This window comes from Leuresthes tenuis, unplaced genomic scaffold, assembly GCF_036924035.1.
Source record: "Leuresthes tenuis unplaced genomic scaffold, fLeuTen1.0.hap1 SCAF_23, whole genome shotgun sequence".
Classification (NCBI taxonomy): domain Eukaryota; kingdom Metazoa; phylum Chordata; class Actinopteri; order Atheriniformes; family Atherinopsidae; genus Leuresthes; species Leuresthes tenuis.
Window position 1 is genome coordinate 15,552,952 of NW_027325377.1, and position 19,677 is coordinate 15,572,628.

At 40.6% G+C, this 19,677-nt stretch overlaps 2 protein-coding genes across 2 annotated transcripts; one reads left to right on the forward strand and one right to left on the reverse strand.

Annotated features, from left to right (window-relative positions):
• Positions 1-126: 126 nt before the first annotated feature.
• On the forward strand, positions 127-13,373 carry parpbp (PARP1 binding protein). Its single transcript, XM_072377724.1, has 11 exons — positions 127-177; positions 473-628; positions 1,169-1,405; positions 1,529-1,633; positions 2,514-2,684; positions 2,850-3,004; positions 5,799-5,982; positions 6,110-6,291; positions 7,334-7,415; positions 12,359-12,545; positions 13,039-13,373. Exons 2-11 carry the CDS (start codon positions 479-481, stop codon positions 13,359-13,361), a joined length of 1,776 nt encoding a protein of 591 aa, XP_072233825.1. The 5' UTR covers positions 127-177; positions 473-478; the 3' UTR covers positions 13,362-13,373.
• A 414-nt stretch (positions 13,374-13,787) lies between these two features.
• pmch (pro-melanin-concentrating hormone) lies at positions 13,788-15,897 on the reverse strand. The gene is made up of 3 exons (XM_072377725.1): positions 15,613-15,897; positions 14,240-14,381; positions 13,788-14,101 (listed from the first exon to the last, which is right to left on the reverse strand). The coding sequence occupies exons 1-3, from the start codon at positions 15,859-15,861 to the stop codon at positions 14,052-14,054; spliced, it is 441 nt and encodes a 146-aa protein (XP_072233826.1). The 5' UTR covers positions 15,862-15,897; the 3' UTR covers positions 13,788-14,051.
• Positions 15,898-19,677: the final 3,780 nt, after the last annotated feature.

A 19,677-nucleotide genomic window follows, 5' to 3' on the forward strand; every position in this document is an offset into this window, starting at 1 on the left:
AGGAATAATGACATTTGATAGGACAGAAAATAGTCTCTTTACCAGCAACGGCCCACTAGTACTTGTTGCAAGTTGATTGGCTATAAAACAGTAACGTCATCGTCAATTTAAAATTTCAAAACAGTTGGACTTTTGTCGTGGGCTTGTATTCTGGAAGGCTGTCTCAATATATAAAAGGTTAGAAGTGTTTAATACAATTTTTTTCAGTCATTATTTTGCTGTTGCGGGTTTATATCTGTATACTTACAGATCACGTTGAGTTACCTCAGAAACTGCTTTCCACCGCCTGCAAGAAGGATTTTCAAGGAAATTGGAAAGAAATTCTTTAAAAAATGAGTTATACATTACTTTTGAATTAGCTTTCAGTTCACACTAACTGCATTAGGTCATTTAAATTTCACAAGGTTGTATTCGTTGTCCTGCCGCAAATAAATCAGACTGAGCGAGTATTTTCCTTTACTTGTTGTTATAGGAAATAATGGAGGCTTTAGGAGACCGTCTCAAGCTGATGGTGAAAACCTTCAGGAGGGAGTGCGGCAGGGTTTTACATTCTGAAAGGACCACCATTCATGGAGCAGATGGCATGCTGATGGTATTGCAACTGGCCATGGCAGAAGTAAATAAACAGGTAACAGTTTGTATATACCCTTAGTTTTCTAACACAATTAGTACACAAACATAAAATCAGTTAAAAAGTTCAGTTAGGGTAATCTAAGGGAAGAGTGGAAATACCCAGCTGTTTATGGCAATGCAAATTCATAACTGGCCAACACCTTATGCGTATATTAACTTTCTACTTATCTGAAAGTGGCTTCCTTTAAAAGAAAAGCAAATCCAAATGAAGAAACTAAAAAGCAAGAATAAAACATTAAAATGTTTCTTGATCTGCCGCAGCAAAATTCTTGCTGCATGTTATCTGGTGGCCAAAAAGTCAGACAGTTTGAGCCCGATCCACCTCATGCTCATCACAACATATTTTAGTGGAACCATCATGCTGACTGTCATCATGACCATAGGTGATTACCACAGCTTTCCAACTGAGATCGCTCATGGCTTACTTTCGAGCCATGAGCAGCAGCAGAAGGTCTTTTTGCTTTAGAACTGATTGGTTCCAGGCCGTTAGTAATTATGGCTGCTGCTTTCACTGTCTTCTCTCCTCCTATGACAGCGCGGCGGAGAGTTCAAAGTGGCTCTGAGTGATGTCCTGATGGCCTGGAAACACTTATTGTTAGACAAACTTCACCTGCCACCCCCAAGTTTTGCATGCTTGGAGAACTATGATCTCACCCTGAAGGCATATGAGTCTTTCCTGAAACGCTCCAACACCGTGGACCTGGTTGATATCCTCTCAATGTACAAACAGCTGAGAGTAGTGGACTCGGACCCAGAGGAGCCTGTGAGCCCGGTGAGCAAGAGTTAGTTGAAATCCAGCTGAAGATGTTGATTGTGGACGATCAGATTGGCTACCGAGTTAGAGATAAGGCCAATTAATTGATCTCTTTAATATTTTCTTTATTCTTTTGCCAAGATCCAGCTGTTTGAATTCCTATCAGGGAACACTGAGGTCCCAGAGCTGCCAGACTCCTCCATCCCATCAACACCGTGTAGTAAAAGCAGGCCCTGCAGCTCACAGGTAGGCCCGACCTCACTTCTCTGCATGAATAATAAAAGGTGCAATTTACTTAATAAACTCTCATGAGAAATTCCCCTTCTCCACTATGCCATCTATCCTTATATAAAGTTGTTTTAGTAATGTGAAATGCCTTTCTCCTGCAGGCAATAATCCATGCTTTTTCTTTTCCACCCCTTTCACTGGACTTAATTTCTGTCTGGAATTCATCCTGCTCTTATTGACAGGACCTCTATATCATATCACTCAGATTTAAGAGTGCAGTGTGAATTCCGTTACCACACAGATGTTTAAAACACGATGTGGTGTTGAGCTGGACAAGAGCTTCTGTAACACAGTCTCCTTCCTTTTCTGTCATTTGCAAATTTATGAGATTTTTAGTCGAGGCTTGCTGCTGTATTACAAATTATACAGTGATGTCATCTTTTCGGAGCAAATACAGGCTGCTGTTTTTTGTGGTTTCACTCGTGCTGTGAAGCTCCTGTTCATTTTGGGCGTCGATGCGCACCACCTGTGCACATCTCGGTCCAAAAGTTTTTGTTTTTTTTCTAAAGTTATAGTAGAGATAAAACTTCCCAGCATATTTTGCATAAGTCAGGGAACCGTAATAATGCAATGCTGGCTGAGAAGACTTTATTACAACATTACTGGAGTTGTTTTTTGTACTGAGGAAAGTATATAAAAAGATGTATAAATTTCTTTTTTTTTTTTTTTAACTGAATGAAGCCAGGCTTGCCTTTCCCAGTTTCAAAGTTGCTACTGTTGCTACTTCCTTTGTCAACTATCACTCAAAAGCCAAATCTTTAGTGACTGCAGTCCTCCATTTTGCCTTCGATTGACATTCGTGGACTAAAGTGCCGTTCTTTCTGTTTTATGTGACTAGGTGAAAATGGCAGTGAGGCGTGTTTTCTGCTCCTATCTAAGTTTGCTTGTAAACTCCAAGAATGATATGGCCTTGGCGCTCACCCTCGACGTCCCCAGTCGCACCCTCGGACGACAGGCATTTACTGACATTAAGCATGCTGCCCATGACAGCAAAAATTCTCTATTCTTGGTAAGAAACCGCCAATCTCATTGTGTATGCAGCTTCAGTGCCCATATATATACATTTATATATATCTATATCTGGCGTTACATCATTACAAAGTCAAAGCTATGACTTAAAAACTGGAGTAATCCAATCAACTGTAACATCTGGGGCACTTTTTCTTTTTTGCAGGCTGTGACATCATTTGTTAGGGCCATCCAGCTTGGAGGGAAGGGCTACGCTCCAGCAGAGTCCAATCCACTGAGGAAGCATGTCAAAGGCCTGTCTGACTATGTCCAGTTTCTAGACAACCTGGAAGAAATATTAGGGGAGATTCCTGACCCAAGGTTAACAACACAGCTTATATCAGCCTTACTGTTAGATTTGGGTTGATGCATCAGTTCCTGTGACACACTTAAGTGGAAATGCATGGAGGAGGATATGTGCTCCATTCGGAACTAAACTATTATTACATAATGTATTTCCATTCAGGTGTTGCATGGTTGCAGATGTTTGACTCGTTTACAGAGTACAACAGGTTGACCATTCAGTCTGATCATTTTTGTTGTGGTTCAGTTTAGAATTTTGGTCAGATTTTAATTTAAGATGCAACAAGAGTTTCAGCAACTAGAATCATGAATAATTCTGCATTTTGTTTAGGTTTATTCATTTCCTTGGCATACAGTAAAATGAAAAACTGTCTGTTAGGTATAAAAACACAGCTAGCAGTTACTATCTTAACTTTGAATAGACTTAGGACAGAGGAAAGAAGCCAGCCTAACTTTGTGAAGACTTAAAAAATGTGTTGGTACAATATGTCTCATTTGACTAAACTGTTTTACATATAGCAATTTCTCTCAGTTTCCAGTGTTTATGCTAAGCTAAGCTATCATCACAATCACCTCCCAACTTTAGCTCCATATTCAGGACATAAGACATGAAACTAAATATAAATAAATAAGAATTTCTAATTATTTCTTTTGAAAAAAGGCAAGGAAAGTTGTCAAAATACTCCCTGTAGTTATGCTAAACCAGTGTTTCTCAATTCCGGTCCTCATGACCCACTGCCCTGCATGTTTTCGAAGTTTCCCTCCTCCACCACACCTGATTCAAATGATCAGCTCGTCATCAAGCTCTGTAGTGGCCTGATAAGCAGCCATTCATTTGAATCAGGTGTGGTGGAGGAGGGAAACATTGAAAACATGCAGGGCAGTGGGTCATGAGGACCGGAATTGAGAAACACTGTGCTAAACTGACAGTAGGCCAACCGCCTACTGTCTTCATTGTTATATTCAGAATATAGAAATGAAAGGTTAAAAAAGATTAAAAACAAAAAACATTATCTCTCTCACTTTTTAACTTTATCACCTTGAGAGGAAGGTGTACCTGCTACTGCTTAAAAGTTTAAATGATACAACTGACGGGTCCTGCCCTCTTCCTCTCTGCTGTGCTTCAGCTCTGCCACCATAAATGTCATAAATGTTCATGCTAAGAACAGGCAGTTGTAGAAGTGGCAGTGACTGATGCCGGTAAGAGGCTCCATCTGGGCCCAACTGGCTGTTTTCACCTCGGCAAGGTGGATTCTCACAAACTGTATGCATTCGTAAGAGTTCAAAGAACCTGGTGTTGTTTTTTTTGTTTTGTTTTGTTTTTTCAGGCTATTTCATGTAAATCTGTCTTTAAGGTTTGTTAAAAATGTCACCCTGCCCTAAAAGTTCATTTCATTCAGATTACCAGGTTTCACTTTAATGCATTTGGAGAGAAACGTGAAAAATCAGATAGTATTTACTATTGAAAAGAAAATGTATGCATATATCACAACTCCAACTGGTGGGAATACTTAAAGCTTGGTGCATCAGCCCGTTGGACACCTGTTCACTGAAATCACACCTGTGATCATAAAATCCACCTGTGCCACTGCAGCTTGTTATTATTTCCTCCAAATCCCTATAATGACTCCCATCCAAGCTCCTCATGATAACATTTGGATTGCTAAAGCATGTTCATCTTCTCTACATCAAAGCTCGTCTTCGTTTGGTTGACTTACTTTGATGATCAAACCCTAAGCTCTCCAGATCATTCTTCATACCATTACAGATTATTTTGGATGTCGAGGCATTTGGCTCCACAACAGAAGTGGTTATCAGAAATGATTTAGCCGTTCAATCATGTGAGCTTTGAGATTAAGCTTGTTGAAGGCACCCTTTGTAGCAGTAGTGACTTCAGATTCACTCGGTCGAGCCGTAACAACACATTGTGATGTTTGTGCGGTGTGTGTTCAACTCTTGCTGCTCTTCTGAGGGTTCTCAGTTCATGCGAGGTGATGAGAGAGCCCCCGTCTAATGAGACACTGATTAAGTCGGCCAGCATGTGTCTTTCAACAGGCAGTGCCTTTACACTCTCAGCGGAGTACTGTATTTCTTCATACAAACACCTTCTGTGGTGAGTTCAGGATCCCTTGTTCGGTGAACATCTGTTTTCCCAAATGATTCTGTTACTGAGCCCCACTTGCTCAATTCAGTACTGGGTCAGGGTTGGTCCACCGCCTCTCCACACTTACAGTAGTCTTTTCTTACATGCTATAGTGCACTTGAATGTTAGCAACCTACATAAGTGATATGTTGCCATGATTTTTGGACATTCGGTGTAGACGAACACGGAAGAAAATCCCCCATAAATCCTGGAGTTTCTGTGCTAACGGTCTATAGCTGAGTGCAGTGACGGTGCCCATGGTGACCTTAATATGGCTTTGGAACATATTTTCTGCTTCATAACTGTTAATATTGGCAAAGCATTGCAGTGAAATAAAGCTCAACTGGATGTTGACTCTGAAACAATTGCACCAAGCCCTTAAAGTCAGTGTTCAGTTAATTGAAAATGAAGCTGCAGTATATCTTTTGAGGACATTCAAACTGTGGCCCCAGTTTCTCTTGGTTTTTCAGGTTTTAAGAGAGTTATTCATGTTGGCAAAGATTGGCTGAACTCCTGAACACTATTAATTCCATCCAGATTAACTTGTGTGTGTGTGTGTGTTATGGAAGAACTTCCACTTTTCAAAAACGCTCCAACTTTATCTCAACCTGTAGCAGGACACAGATCGTGCGGCATCTGTCACTGACTGTCCCTGTGCTGACTTCTCAGTGCATGTGGAGCCAGGTTGGTGACCGCCATCAGGGCAGTGCTGGTGAAGGGACGCAGCAGTGGAGATGAGGTGTATGCTGCAGCTGACGAGACTTCAAAGGAGCTAAAGGACAGGATTTTCCAGCTGCATCAGATCCAGAAACAGGCTGCTAATGGAAGCGGGACAGGGATCAGTCCTGCCAGGGTAATGTAGAACCTCTGCTCTCCAGCCAGATGGGTTTTTTTTTGACTCCACAAGTCTTTACATTCACACACCACCCATTTCATCTTCTTATACTGTCTGCGCTGACTCTTGTTGTGTTCATCCCCAGCCGAAAGCGTACGCAATCAATCACGCCACTGCATTAGGAGGTCGAGACACTTTAAAGGTCCTTATGGCACTGCTGGATGAAGAAGCCCTGACTCCTCCATGTCCAAACAAGGCAGACGTGCTGTCTGAGGATCAGCCTGTCCTCAGTGGAGCTGAAGGGACCTGCGTCCTCATGCTGTTCAGGTTGGCCACACTGGGTCATGTGGGTTTAACTAAAGGGCACAAATCAGATTTTAAATGAAGGCAGGGCATTTGGTTTTCACCACACCAGTTTTTTTTGGTATTTTATCTTGCTGGTATTTGCTGTAGCACAAAGTATAGCTGATGCTGGTGGTAATCTTTGCAGGTTTTTGAACACAAGTAGAAATGTTTGAAGCATCTCCAAAGTTTTCACTCCAGGCCAAAGTGACTGACAAGTTGACAGGCAGAACTCATCATCAGAGCTACAATTGTGATCGCATTGTCTCATTTTGCAACGTTTCACTGCTTATTGTTATTGGATATTGTTAACATATAGATATTTTTACTGAATATCTATACGAAGAAGAAATGTTTGACTGTTTTTCTTGAGACGCTTTGAGCTTGAGGAGTTTTGAGAAGGCCGTTTTTGATACTTAATGAAACATTATGAACTATTAATTAGAAAGTTTCCTACAGTTTAAGAAGCTTCATTTGACAGACGGTGTACGAAGAGAGAGGCAACATCATGCCAGCATAATAAAATGGTAAAATGTCCAACTACATCTCCAGCTACAGCCCCCCTACAAAGTCTGATGGATCTCAAACAATTTTTTTTTGTCCCTAATGGAAAAAAGTCTTAAGGTAAAACTCCTCTTCTTGAGTTTGAATAAGATTAGACTGTTTTTACACACTGGGAGAGTAGGAAAACCCCCGAGGCAACAATCAGACCAACATGGGACTCTACAACTGTCAATGAAACCATATGGAGGAAAATCCACCCACATCACACTGGAACAATTTATCTGGTCAAACATCTGTAATAAAAATACTATAAAATAATAGCCACTGGTCATGTTTGAGAGGGAGCTGCGCTATGTCTGAGGTGGATGACACCGAGTGTCTGACTGTGGAAATTGAAAATTGGGAGAACTGTGTTTTCAGAAATGGTGGTCAGATTTCTTGGTCAGTCTAACCATGTAATCTTCTAGCTTCTCTCATATTATAAACCTCTCTTCTTTGCCTCTCATTGTGGTGCTCTATGCAGATCCCCTGAAGTGTCTACTGGATGTTCTCCAGAGCCCTTGAGGAACAGAGTCCAGAGCCGACTAAACCTGATCAAACCCAAGGTAACGCGGGCTCTCCATCCAAGAGCCCCAAATCGAAACCATCGCTTACTTCAAATCGAATCAGATGTGCAAACACTGAAAATACACTTTGCATCCTGTAATTTCTCCCGAGTATGAATTATTTATTTGCTTAGCTGACTTACTGACTTCCACCGTTCACGTTTACACAGCTGCATTTTAGCTCTTAGTGTTGGTTTGGGTGTGCAGTTTAAGTCCAGGGCATAAAATGAATTATTTGTGAGGGATTCAAACCATTAACCAATCCTGATGATAAGTTATTGTCGGGGCCCTTTTGCTTACAGTGCAGTATGCTGTACATTTGATATCGGTATCTCTTTCTTTCTTGGCTGAGAACTGAGCGGTTCTTCTTTCACTCCGATGTTCTCTGCAGTTAGTTTGAGAAGGAGACATTTTGACAGAAATGTATGCGTTTGTATGCTTTTATTTTTATGCCTCCACGCCAGCGGTGGTTGTGAGGTCAAATGTCAAGAGCCCTTTGACCTCTCAAAGTCATTTTGAACTCAAGAATTCCCGTGCTAACCATGGCAGACTTTCAGGATAACGCGAGGAAGTGAAAACTTCACTGTGACATCATAATGTTCTGCGTAAACACTCTTCTGGTGGTTATTCAATGCCATAACTCAGGAACAGAGGCGGAGATGGATGTAAACTGAACCTGGGCTGGTTAATGAATTAAACCGCGAGTTGGCCATTCCAGTTTCAACTGTAAATTTTTTTTCACTCACCGTGTATCTTTGTAGCAATAATTTTAAAGGGGAACTCTACTGCAGAATATTTCTATAAGACTGCAGAAAAAGCTTGCTTAGCTGACATCTTGGGTTGTTCTTCATCTGCAGTGTTGGAGACTACAGCTCAAGGCTTCCTTTGCTGAACACATTGCGATCCAGGATCGAGTGCCTTGTGGATAATTTAGGTTTTGATGAGGAAGTAGAATGCGTTATTATAAGATAGCTCTACCTTTTTAAACTGCACATCATGTATTCCGCACATTTGACTCTGCTAAAGAGACCGTTCTGCTCATTTACAGGTTCAAAAGGGTATATTTGCAGTCAAAAAGAAGAGGTTGGTGACTGGACAAGTTAATGTTCACATCAATTTTCTTCATTCTGTCCATTTCTGCATCATCCCTTGTCTCCTAGCGGAAACGTTCTGTTCTAGCTCCTGTCTCCTTAAGGCTCCCCACCCCTGAAATGCCCACTGTGCTCTGATTGGGTTTTAAAATGGAAAGGAAAAAAAGATGCACCGCAGCGGCTCATTTTTCCTTTCAGGGTTCTAAACCAGTGTTTTCCCCCAATCCCGGTCCTCCAGACCCAAGTGCCTTGCATGTTTTAGATGATCCGGCTTCTCCACATCCGATTCGATTTATGTCCAAGTTTGGTCTTCATGTGCATTATAGTACCCCGGCTCTTAAAACCAGACAACTATGAATAATTAGTTCAATAAATATTAAAGTTCAACAATAAGCTGTGCAATTCATAAAATATATATATTTGAAGGCAACCTAAAACCATGCCTGGAAGGAAAATTAAGCAAAGATGAAAGTATCCATAAATCAATCCACAGCATCTACATTTATTTAAGCCTTGTTTTGTCTGAAGTCTAACCGTCTGCGGGTAAAAACTGTCTCTGAGGTGAGCGGTTTGACTACTGATGCACTCTAAACACTTCCCTTACGGGAGATTGGAGATGCGTGGTGATTGATACATTGCACTTTTCTCCTGCAGTGGGAGGTGCAGATATCTTGAAGTTGTGGTCGTGGTGAAGCAATCATTTCTGATGCAGTTTCAACAGACCTCATAACAAGTTTATGGTCACATGCTGTGATATTCCGAAGCCATACCTGTATGCATCCAGTTAGGAAGCTTTCTACTATGGACTGGAAAAAGTTGATAAGGGGTTATGCAGGTATGCCAAATGGATGGATCACCTCACCAGTTTATCGTTCAGTTTTCAGAATGTCATCAATCTGAGCAGGGAAACCTACTTTTAACAAGGACATTAAAGCTCCTGAGACCAATAATCTCCTTTTCAAGAGTGTCAAGGCCAGATGTTCCTGCGTCATATCAAATGTAACGTCATCTAGTGAGAGCAGCTCTTTAAGATTCAGGTAGCATTGGAGCTGGATTCAAGTGTACTTTTTCAGCTTTTTCCCCCCCAAACTCCGTACAGGCTTTAGGAATAGTTAAAAGGAACAAATCTCGGGAACAGAGACAGAAACTTTCTGTACTTTTTAGCAGAAAACGTATACAGGGCAACAATCCACGAGACAGGCATATATGTACGTAGGGTTCATGGTGATGTCATTAAGTAAAGGAAGAATATCCCGGACTACAAACGAGCCATATCAGGCAGTTGCAGACTTTTTACGACCACAAGAACCCGTTCGATTAACCGGAGGAGTGGGAAAACCTCAGAAAGCATATATTGTGACCTTTTGAAATTACCATGAGCTGGTAGCAACGTTTAATCTATAAAAGTCAAATTCTGCTTTGTTCCTGTTACAGTGTTATGCTGCTTACAGGCAGAAGCGTTAATTAGCAAAACAAATGGGAGTTTGTGTTGCTGAGTATTTTTAAGTGATCTTAATAAATATATATATATATATATATATAAAGCTGATCAGGTGTGTGAACTCCCTTTTTTTTTGTTTGTTTGTTTTTTTTTGTCTTTTGTTTTCTGAACTTGATGCTGAATATATTGTATGAAATGGCTCCCTGATTTGATTGCGCTACCAGATGTCATTTTAGCTCCCCACAATCTGGCTGCCTTCCTGTTTGAGTGCGTAGTAATGGTCCCTGGGCAGCTCACCGCTTCCTGAACTCGGCGAGCGGAAGCTTTCTGCATCAATTTCACTTTGAAGATGCCATATCAGTCGCGTAACTCGACTAGCAAGGGAAACTTGAAAGGTTATTGTTTCCTGTTGTCTGCTAAATGACTTAATCCCAGACTTCTCCAGCGGTTTCATCATGCACTGACGTCAACTGGCACACGCAGAGATGGACAGATTTAGTTTCTGTTTTTGGTATGTTTTCCAAATCTGTTTCTCAGTGCCACAGATGATCCAGACTTAGAGAACCTTCCCTGAAACTCCACTGTTGTGCCTCTATGGCATACAGGAGAAGCTGAGGAATGGGTGCATTTTAATTTATTTATAAGGATCATGTTTCAGTTTCTGCTCTGGTTAATGGTGCACCTGTTACTTGTTCCATCTCCTGTATGTCAGTGCAAATTTAACAATCCAAAATTGGTATACACACTTGGTGTAGCTGGATTAGTTACTCCTTATCGCCCCTTTTTTGTGTTTATTAGCATGCATGTAGAGCTGCATACGTGTTAATGTCTCCATCTTGAAGTTGCCGTTGTTTTAAAGACGTTTATCTGAAAAGCACAAAGAATTTGACACCTCTGTGCTTCATGGACCCATCCAGCTTTGTTAGCTGCAATCTCACCCCACCATCCTCCCCTCAGATTTTCTCCTCCCTACTGTGGCCCACTGGCCTGAAGGGTGAAATCCTTGGATTGCGATAATCCCAAGCAGACGTAGATCAAACGCTGGATGAAAGGCTGTGGATCTGTGTGCCCCAGGGTAGGGATTGTAGCCTTCAGTATGATTCACTTTGTTCTAACTTGGCTATTCAGAAAGGCTGTTAATGAGTTGCATTTCCTCTGTTTTAGACGTAATTGTGATATAAAACTGAACAAAACGTCTCCCCTGATTCAATGACTTGAAGGTGGATTGTGGCATCAGTTCCAATATAAGTTCTGAAACCCCTTTACCAAAATGTTACTGATGGGCTGGATATCTTTGTATTTCAGTTTTGCTTTAACGAGGGCATCTTTAAACCAGTCTCTGGCAGGCAACTTGCTGTAACTGACTGTATTAACATACTCTTACACTTGACTGTTTTTACGAGAAGATGCGAAAAGACGGAACTAAAACCATTTGAGTCTAGTTGAGCGCAATTATGCAGAAATGATTTGACCCTCGCCACAGTATCTGTGTTAGTCTGGCTTTGAGAAACTCGTATTTGGTACAATTTTATGGAGTAAAATTTAATGGCGCAATATCAATTTAGTATTATTAGTATTGTTTAGAAAGAGGACACAAAACTGCTTAGAATTTTTTTTTTTTAAATCCCCCAAGACAAGTTTTTATCAGTTCAGAGACTGGGAGGAATTGGTGAGCTGACGTGCAACAACCCTACATCACCGTGTATTGGTTGGCTAATGATTTGGAGCCGTATTAATTAAGTTCTGCTTGACAGTTTGCTTCCTCCTCTATTTTGATATCATCTGTTGTTGGTGTTGCATAGAGTTGGGTAATCTTGGTGTTTAAAAACCCGAAGCTAAAAGCCAGGCTCTATGAAGGGCAGGAATCTTGGCCACCAGCTCTAAGATACTGATCAAAAGCATGTCATCACTTTTTGTTTTTATTAAAATATCTTGACATATACTGGATGTATCACCATAAACTATCCACAGTGATTCACTCTAATTACTTGGGAGATCCCCGTTTCCCTTTACTTTGCGTGTTGTGCCACCACGACTTGATATTTGTGGATGGTGAAATGCCTTGACATCTGTTGTTTGGAATTCTGAGAAACTTGGCAGAGACCTTCACATTCCTTTCAGGATGAGCTACAAGTCAAAAGTACCTCTGACAGGTACTTTATTTGTAAAATCCTGCAAAGCAAATTTCTTTCCAGTCAGCTTCGATTGTACCTGGTGTTTACTCCAACTAAGTAGATACAGATGTAAGCTGAGTGATGATTCAATACTTGCAATTAAAAATAAACAGGAATGGAAAAGCACCTAATGAAATTTTAATGAATAAGAGGACCAAGGCCAGCTGGCCTGAGTGTCAGACTGCTCATCAACTATGTCACCATATCACCTTGAGATGTTTTGCTGTTTCATTTCAGGCCAAAGACAAGGGCATCCGGTCCCAGTTTGCCTGCACATACAAAGATGAAGAGCCACCACTCAACCGGGTGCTGGACTTCCCAAGCACCAGCCAGGTCCCTACCTGTGTGCACCCAGCCCCCAAGCCAAAACCCACCATGGCTGTGGATGACCGGTTCTGCTGTGATATGCAGGATGCAAACACAGGTACAATTTCAAACTTTGCTTGTGAAAATACCACATGACAAAAAAAAAAAAAAAAACCCTCCAAATGTCAATGTTGTGCTTGTTCTGCTCCGATTCGTTTCCTCTGACGCTACACATCTGGACTGTGGTCCAGGCACACCTTTTCAACTCTTGCCTTGAACCCTTCCCGGTCCTGCTCTGGGACTGGTGTTTACCTTCGGCCATTAAATGAATCCCCATTCTGTAAAATCTGCAAACCCCCACATCTATAGTAAAAACCATGAGGCACACACACACTCACAGACGTTTTGCCCATTTCCCTTTCTTTTTTCCGTGGGAATTCAGGCTCAACTCCATTAGGTTTACATGACAAATGTTGAACTTTAGCTTTACATAATAAACACACAGCCTGCTTGGACTTGCAGCTAACGTCAGCAATTTCGTCAGTGTTTTCCCTTTTTCTTTTTGCTACGAACTTGTCAAACATGGTTTTGCTTTGTTTCAATCTTTGCAGCCAAGCCTACCCCTGAATGCCGGAAAAAAGAGCAAAGTGAGCTACAGAGGGAGGCTGCTTTCGAGCAAAGAAGTGGAAATGCCCAAAATGGAGGTTTGGGTCTGGGTAATAGAAAGAAAACTGGCATTCAGATGCAGAGAAAGGGTAACAAGAGGAAGCAGCTGGATTCTGATCAACACGGCGGATCAGAGAATGAGCCTCCTGAGAAGAAACAGCACACTCATGTGTCAGTCAAAGTGCCCGGCAAAAATGTCAGCAAAACCTCTAATAAGAAGAAGCTTATAGCAGGACAGGGAAAGCTAACCAGCTTCTTCAGGCTTTAAGCTTTTTTTTTTTTTTTTAAATGTATACACCAATCATGACATGTTTGTCAAATGCGGTGCATACAAAGTATTTGAATGGTTGAGTTCACCCACTGGCGCAGTTCATGTTGCAAGTGTCAAATACACATATTTATCTTTTTTATTTGAATATGTGGGCATCTGCTTGCAAATGTTTAACTCAGCTACACTTAGTAGTTCTTGAGCAAGAAGGTGAATGAGTTTACAAATTAGATTACTTCTGAAATTCTCACATTATGACAACACTTTTTTTCTTTTAAATTATGTAAATGAAGAGTACCTTTTTGAATTATTTAAACCAAACTATTTGTTTTCCCCAAGTTAAAATGGCATTTTTTTACATCTTTAGCAGCAAGGGAAATGTGGATGGCTGCTACCAGAACATATCAACTGTAACTCACGATTTGGTCACCGCACTTTATTCTGAATGATCTTTGAGACATAAACCAGTGATGTGGTAAGAGAAGTGTATTTAATTACTCGTTGTAAAGTTTGAATTTTTCCTTTAACCTGTTAAATTACATTGCAGGCTTAATTTTTAATAAACTTTTATTTTGTTTTACATGTCTGTCCAAACTTCTTTTCTACAAGGAAATACATTGCAATGTGACACACAAGGAAGAAACTTTTACAGCATATTCTTGAACCAGCAGCAGCAGCACAGGGGAATATTTATACCTCCCAACAGGGTCGGTATACTCTTCCTATCATACATCGCAGCACTACAAGACAGAGGGGGGAAAAAAGCACATTATTGACATTTCACATTAAAATGTATGAAATTATATACCTGGACAATTAAAAATAAAATTGTCTTAAACAATTTCTTAGCGATAGGTCATAATATTGCAGATACTTACTGTCAAGGTCGGTATCTCTTTTATCGATTTTCAAACTGGACGCTCCAGGAGTATGGCTCAAACTTCTGTCCGTGAGCAGAGGCCTATTCCGAGTGAAGGCAGAATTCAGCCCATGTACACTGCGCCCTTTCAGCCTTGTGTCCTAAAACATAATCAGTCATTTAATTGGGACAATTTAAGCTCAAGTTTATTCACATTCTGCTAAATGTGGACTGTGGATGGTCATGTTGCAGCACCCACTTTTAAGGATGATATTTTCGTAGCTCAGGTGTTGGATCTTTCTTTATGAGCTTATCCAAGCCACAGATTCTCCACATGGAACAAATGTGTTCCTATAATTTTACTATATCACAGTGTTCTGTTTTCTTCCATAGCTCTAGTTCACCCAGATGTCTTTGCTGTCTCCATTATGACTCCCCATTCAGCATTACCACATAGATAACCACCATATTCATGACGCACTGGAGACACACTTGCCAGAGAAACTCCAGATAAACACATCGCAGCCAAATGTTTGATGGAACACCATTATATCATCATTCTTCCCACTGTGATTTCAATAAATTTTTATAGACTTGTGATCATTTGACCTTTTCGGCTAACAGTATTTCCCAGTTTTCCATCGCTGCTGTAAAATAATTTTATAGATGTGTGTGTAAAATATTGACTTAACAGTAGACCAGAGGATGGTGGCCAATTGAGAGGGGTCAAGTGTACAGTCACGGAGTGGAGATAATGTGCTCTTTGTTTTTGAACTATGGCTAGCTGTGGATGTTTATCTAAAAATAAATCTCCTACAGTGACTACTTATGGTGCTCGATAGTCGGGCAAAAAAACTGTAAGGAATTTTTAACTAAATTCACCTCAATAATGTTGGCCAATAACATTGGATTTCTGTATATTTATATTTAAATCAACATTGGTAAAGACCCAAATGACAAAAAAAAAAACAATCATGTTGGCCCCTATGTTGTTTTTTTTTTTATATATACATATAGTTTAGGTGCTGAGAATGAAATTCTATTCATTTCTACTGAGTTGGGCTGCTGGTATCATTCTCAAAGATACATAAGAGTTAGCACACATAAGAGCAAACTTTCCGCTTGAGCTTAAGTTCATGTAGGTGAATGGTATCCTTTTCCTTATTGCTGGCTCTTTATATGCTATGATCCATAACTTTCCTCTTGTATATTAAATTATGTGTCTGATTAACAGGAAAAATTACTCAGTTGACAGATTTGGGAACAGCTTCAAAACTATAACATTTGTTATTGACTGTATATCAATAAATAAAGGAATTAGCTGTTGCTAAGAAACTAGTTGATGAATTTTTGGCTAAAGCTTCAACACATCTTGAACGTGGCAACCCTTACCGATAATAAGATGACGATTTTCGGGGTCCCATCATCCCTCACGTTGTTGTCCAGGGTGAGGCTCCTTCTGTACATCTGTGGAACCACAGCAGGCTCATTCATCGGCATGTCACCCAATATGGAATCAATGCCATCTTGCTCTGTTGCTCCATCCTCTTCTTTAGTTGAAGGCATAGCAACTGTGACCAAGTGGCTGCCCAGCTCAGAGAACAGCACTAAAGTGAACAGGATAGAGTAGATGGAGATCATGGTATACAGTATTCAGCACTCGAGACTTTGACTAACCTGGCCTTATCTAAGAACTGTTGTGGCAGGGCTTTTAGCTGCTTTATATAGAGAGAGACTGAATGAAATACCCTTCCCAATTAAACCAATGCATCTCTCTTTAAAGATCAAAGGTCACAGGAAGTTAAAGGTGACTTCAAATATGCTACTATCCCATCAATGGGAAAGAAAAGGGTGAATAGCTCTATTTAGTCTTTTTAAAGATGTTATTAATTCACATGATTAGAGATGGGAAACATGGTGGGATCTTTTTTCAGCCACATCAGAGTGGGAAAAAAGAAAGGCACACAAGAGGTTAGAGGGCAGGAAGTAATACTAGATGTCTTCTTTTAAAATCCACATGGTGAAATTAACCCAGCAGGGGATAAGATAGAGACTGGCTGCCAAGAAAAGATGCCCATTGAGTAGTTAGAGGGAGTCATTTTGAGAGCCATCAGTGGCTAAACAAATCCCACCGACAGACCTTTGACAAAAAGCTGTAACAGTTATGAAAACCTCCAAACTCTAGTTGATGTTACTAATAGCAGAAAACGATACCATGAGTGTGCTACACTCTTGTTTACGGATGTGAAAGGTCTGCTAAGTTATAAAGCCTAAAATCTAAACTAAAGTAAGTTATTCTCTCCTTTAGAAGACACTCAGCTTGTTTAAATGCACAAATAAGTCAAATAGCTCAACCAGGCTATCTAATTGGACTACTGTCCTTGTCCCAGTAGAGAAGCATGTAAGGGAATTGATTTATTGACCTAAGCACTGTATGTCGAACTCCAATTCAACACGGGACGATATGCCACCTTTCACATTTACTTTTTGTATGATTTAGTCTTTTTTTCACAAATGAGATGCATGTTGTGACTTGTAGTTTTCTCCGTTCTTCTCCTTCTATGTGCCAGCATCTTCTGGTACTTGGTCAAAGCCCAGGATAAGAACTTTGGGGCAGAGCACCTCGGCCAATTTGAGTCCTTCAACCACATTATCTATGTATTTAGAATTTGATCTTTAGGTTAGTTTCAGTCAGATGAATATATCAACGCATATTCAAAAAGTATTTTTTTTTATTGGACTTGGACAGTAATTCAATTTATTCATTTTTTTAACATTGTGAAAACAAACATTCCGAATTTTCCTGAACATCTTAAAATGCCTTGCTTGTAGTCCATCCTTTGCTCCATTTACTTACAAGCTCACATGGAAACACATAATGCTAACCATTGCCTTTGGCTTGTTTGGATCATCTTATAACTTTGTTGGGCATTTTAGGTCCAGACTTAAATATCTTAACATACATTTTATAAACTGCAATTTATTGTTCAATGAGAACAATGACAAATAGTTTGTCCTTTGAAGCTATTGGGTAAGGACCTGTTAAACAGTCAGCTGCTCCGAATAACCCCGGCATAATCTGGTCCAGATATAACTATGGCCAATATTGACCGTTTTGATACATAGTAGTAGACGAAAAACACACATGCAACCTTTTATTCACTTAATTCTATTTATTCTAACCTGGAAAAAAAATCAAATAATTTTTGTAAATTCTCATACGGAGTTATTATCCCGAGTCTGTCCCGAGTCAAGTTTCATAAGCAAGCCAAACCCCCTCCACCTCCTCTCTGTTTAGGGGGGTGCTGTTGTGGTTTTGGGCGGCAGTTGTGATTTGGGGGTGATGACAGAAAGAGGTGCACCTTTTATTAGTCCCACATCACACTTGTGCTGGTCCTGCAGTCTTTGGAACATCAGTCAATTATGGTGAATCTGGACTGAGCTCACATGTGATTTTAGTTCCAGGAAACTGAGATAAATCTGGCACAAATTTGAAACCACAGATTTGTGCACATTACCGACTGTGCTGTGCAGCACCTGGGAATTCACTTTAACCAGTTGCCGGTCCGTCAGAGTAGAACACCTGTAATGTTCACATCCTCCCGGGCCCCCTCCCTTTTTATTCATCCCTGTGCATCCAGTGGCCACAGCCACCTCCATACTGGGCTAAATGCTCATACATGGCCAGTGTTCTGCTTCTCTCTTTTTGCTGTCTTTCATGGTGTATTCTTAACGAAATGCACGGTCAAGAGCTTTCTGGAAAATTACTTCTCTTCTTTTTTTTCTTTTTTTTTCCCAGGCAGCTGTTTTACAGGTTAGTGCTGCTGGTTTCAGTCCCTTTTGGAACTGATGAAGAAGACATGCACAGGCACTGTCAGATGGCACAAGCTTGAGTTGTCCTGCTCTTGTTGTGCTCTTCTTGAGGCATGTATGGTGTTTGGTGAAGCAGGCAAGGGTAGCTCAGCAACAGTTTTACAGAAGATGGTGGTGATGAATTTTCAGGGTCTCTGCTCTCTTTCTCACAGCTGAGAAGCCGAATTGAGTTTTGGACTCACAACCTGTTAGGGGACATTGGGATAGGGGTGTCTCGGACAGAGAGTGTTGCTGAACCTGGTCAGCGCATTCTGTCTTCTCCAATTTTCCCTCTTGTCTTTTCTTTTTCCACCCAACTCTGTTTTGCACGGATTATAGATCCTTTCTTTATATTTACGCTTTGCCTCTGTTTTCTAATCACTGTCTTTTCCAATCAGTATTGAATTTAATTTCACTTCTTAAGTTTCCCTTTTTGTCTGTACTCTTCTTTTATCCCTAATTTTACTCCAAGGATTTCTAGCAGAGGGAGGCCAAAGCTTCCCCCCTCAGACCCCATCTCACACAGCTTTTTTAACAGAACAAACTGAACCTGGATCATTTTTACTCATCTACAATGCAACAGGACTGCTTAAATGTAACGCCTCTGGGTCTCTTGGTTCAACAGATGCTGGCTTACTTTGAAAACTTCCCATTCCCTGGTTTACAACACCAACCCAGAGGGACAAAATATACAAAATATAGTGAGGAGAGAACTTTGATCAAGTCTCACTACACAAGAAATGCGTAGTAGGAGATAAGATGGCCATCTGCTCACAATGTTGATAAGTAACTCAGCCGATGCCCTATACATTTTTAAAGCATGGAACATACGACCAATCACTGACCCAAGTGAGATAAGTGCTACAACCATACAACCACTAGGTCAACAACCCACAGAATCGGTGTCTCATCTAACAATCTGCCATTTAAGTCTGAGATTTCGATGGCGATTCAGGACCTGCGGAGATGCCCAACACTTGTCCAGCACTTGTCTTTTGTGAGTTTATTTGAGCCTACACCTCATCCAAGTCCTACCAAAGTGATGAACACATGATTTTTTCCAACATCTCACAAAGAATCAAACTTATGGTACACATCAGAATGTTTTTACTTCCATCTCTCATCAGTCATCTAACAACCACTCGTATTTATCCTTCTGCTGGTAGTGGTTCTGCTACTAAAAATCGAATAAATTGATAAAAAGGCATCAAAGATACATATTATTGCCCTATCAAGTTTCAAGTATCACGCTTAAGCTTCACTTTCTTGTCCCAATTGAGTCGCTTCTTCTAAAAAGAAGAATGAGTGATGTCACAGTAGCCAAGTCCACTTTGTAAAAACAATCTATGCATCCAAGGAATCACATTCCACCACCTTGTCAGGGCCCCTCGATGACTGCACTGGGTGCCTGCTATTGTCATTTTTATCAATAGGAAGGGTTGAGGTTGTGGTGACGTATTTCCGCTCATCCAATCTTTTGCTAACCTTGACCAAGTGGTTGAGCCTAAACCAAACCAAACAGCGAGTGAAAGTGAAAAAGAAGACAAAAGACACACATAAAAACTTGAAATCAGGTCGCAAATCCAGAAATAAAATCACGCCACA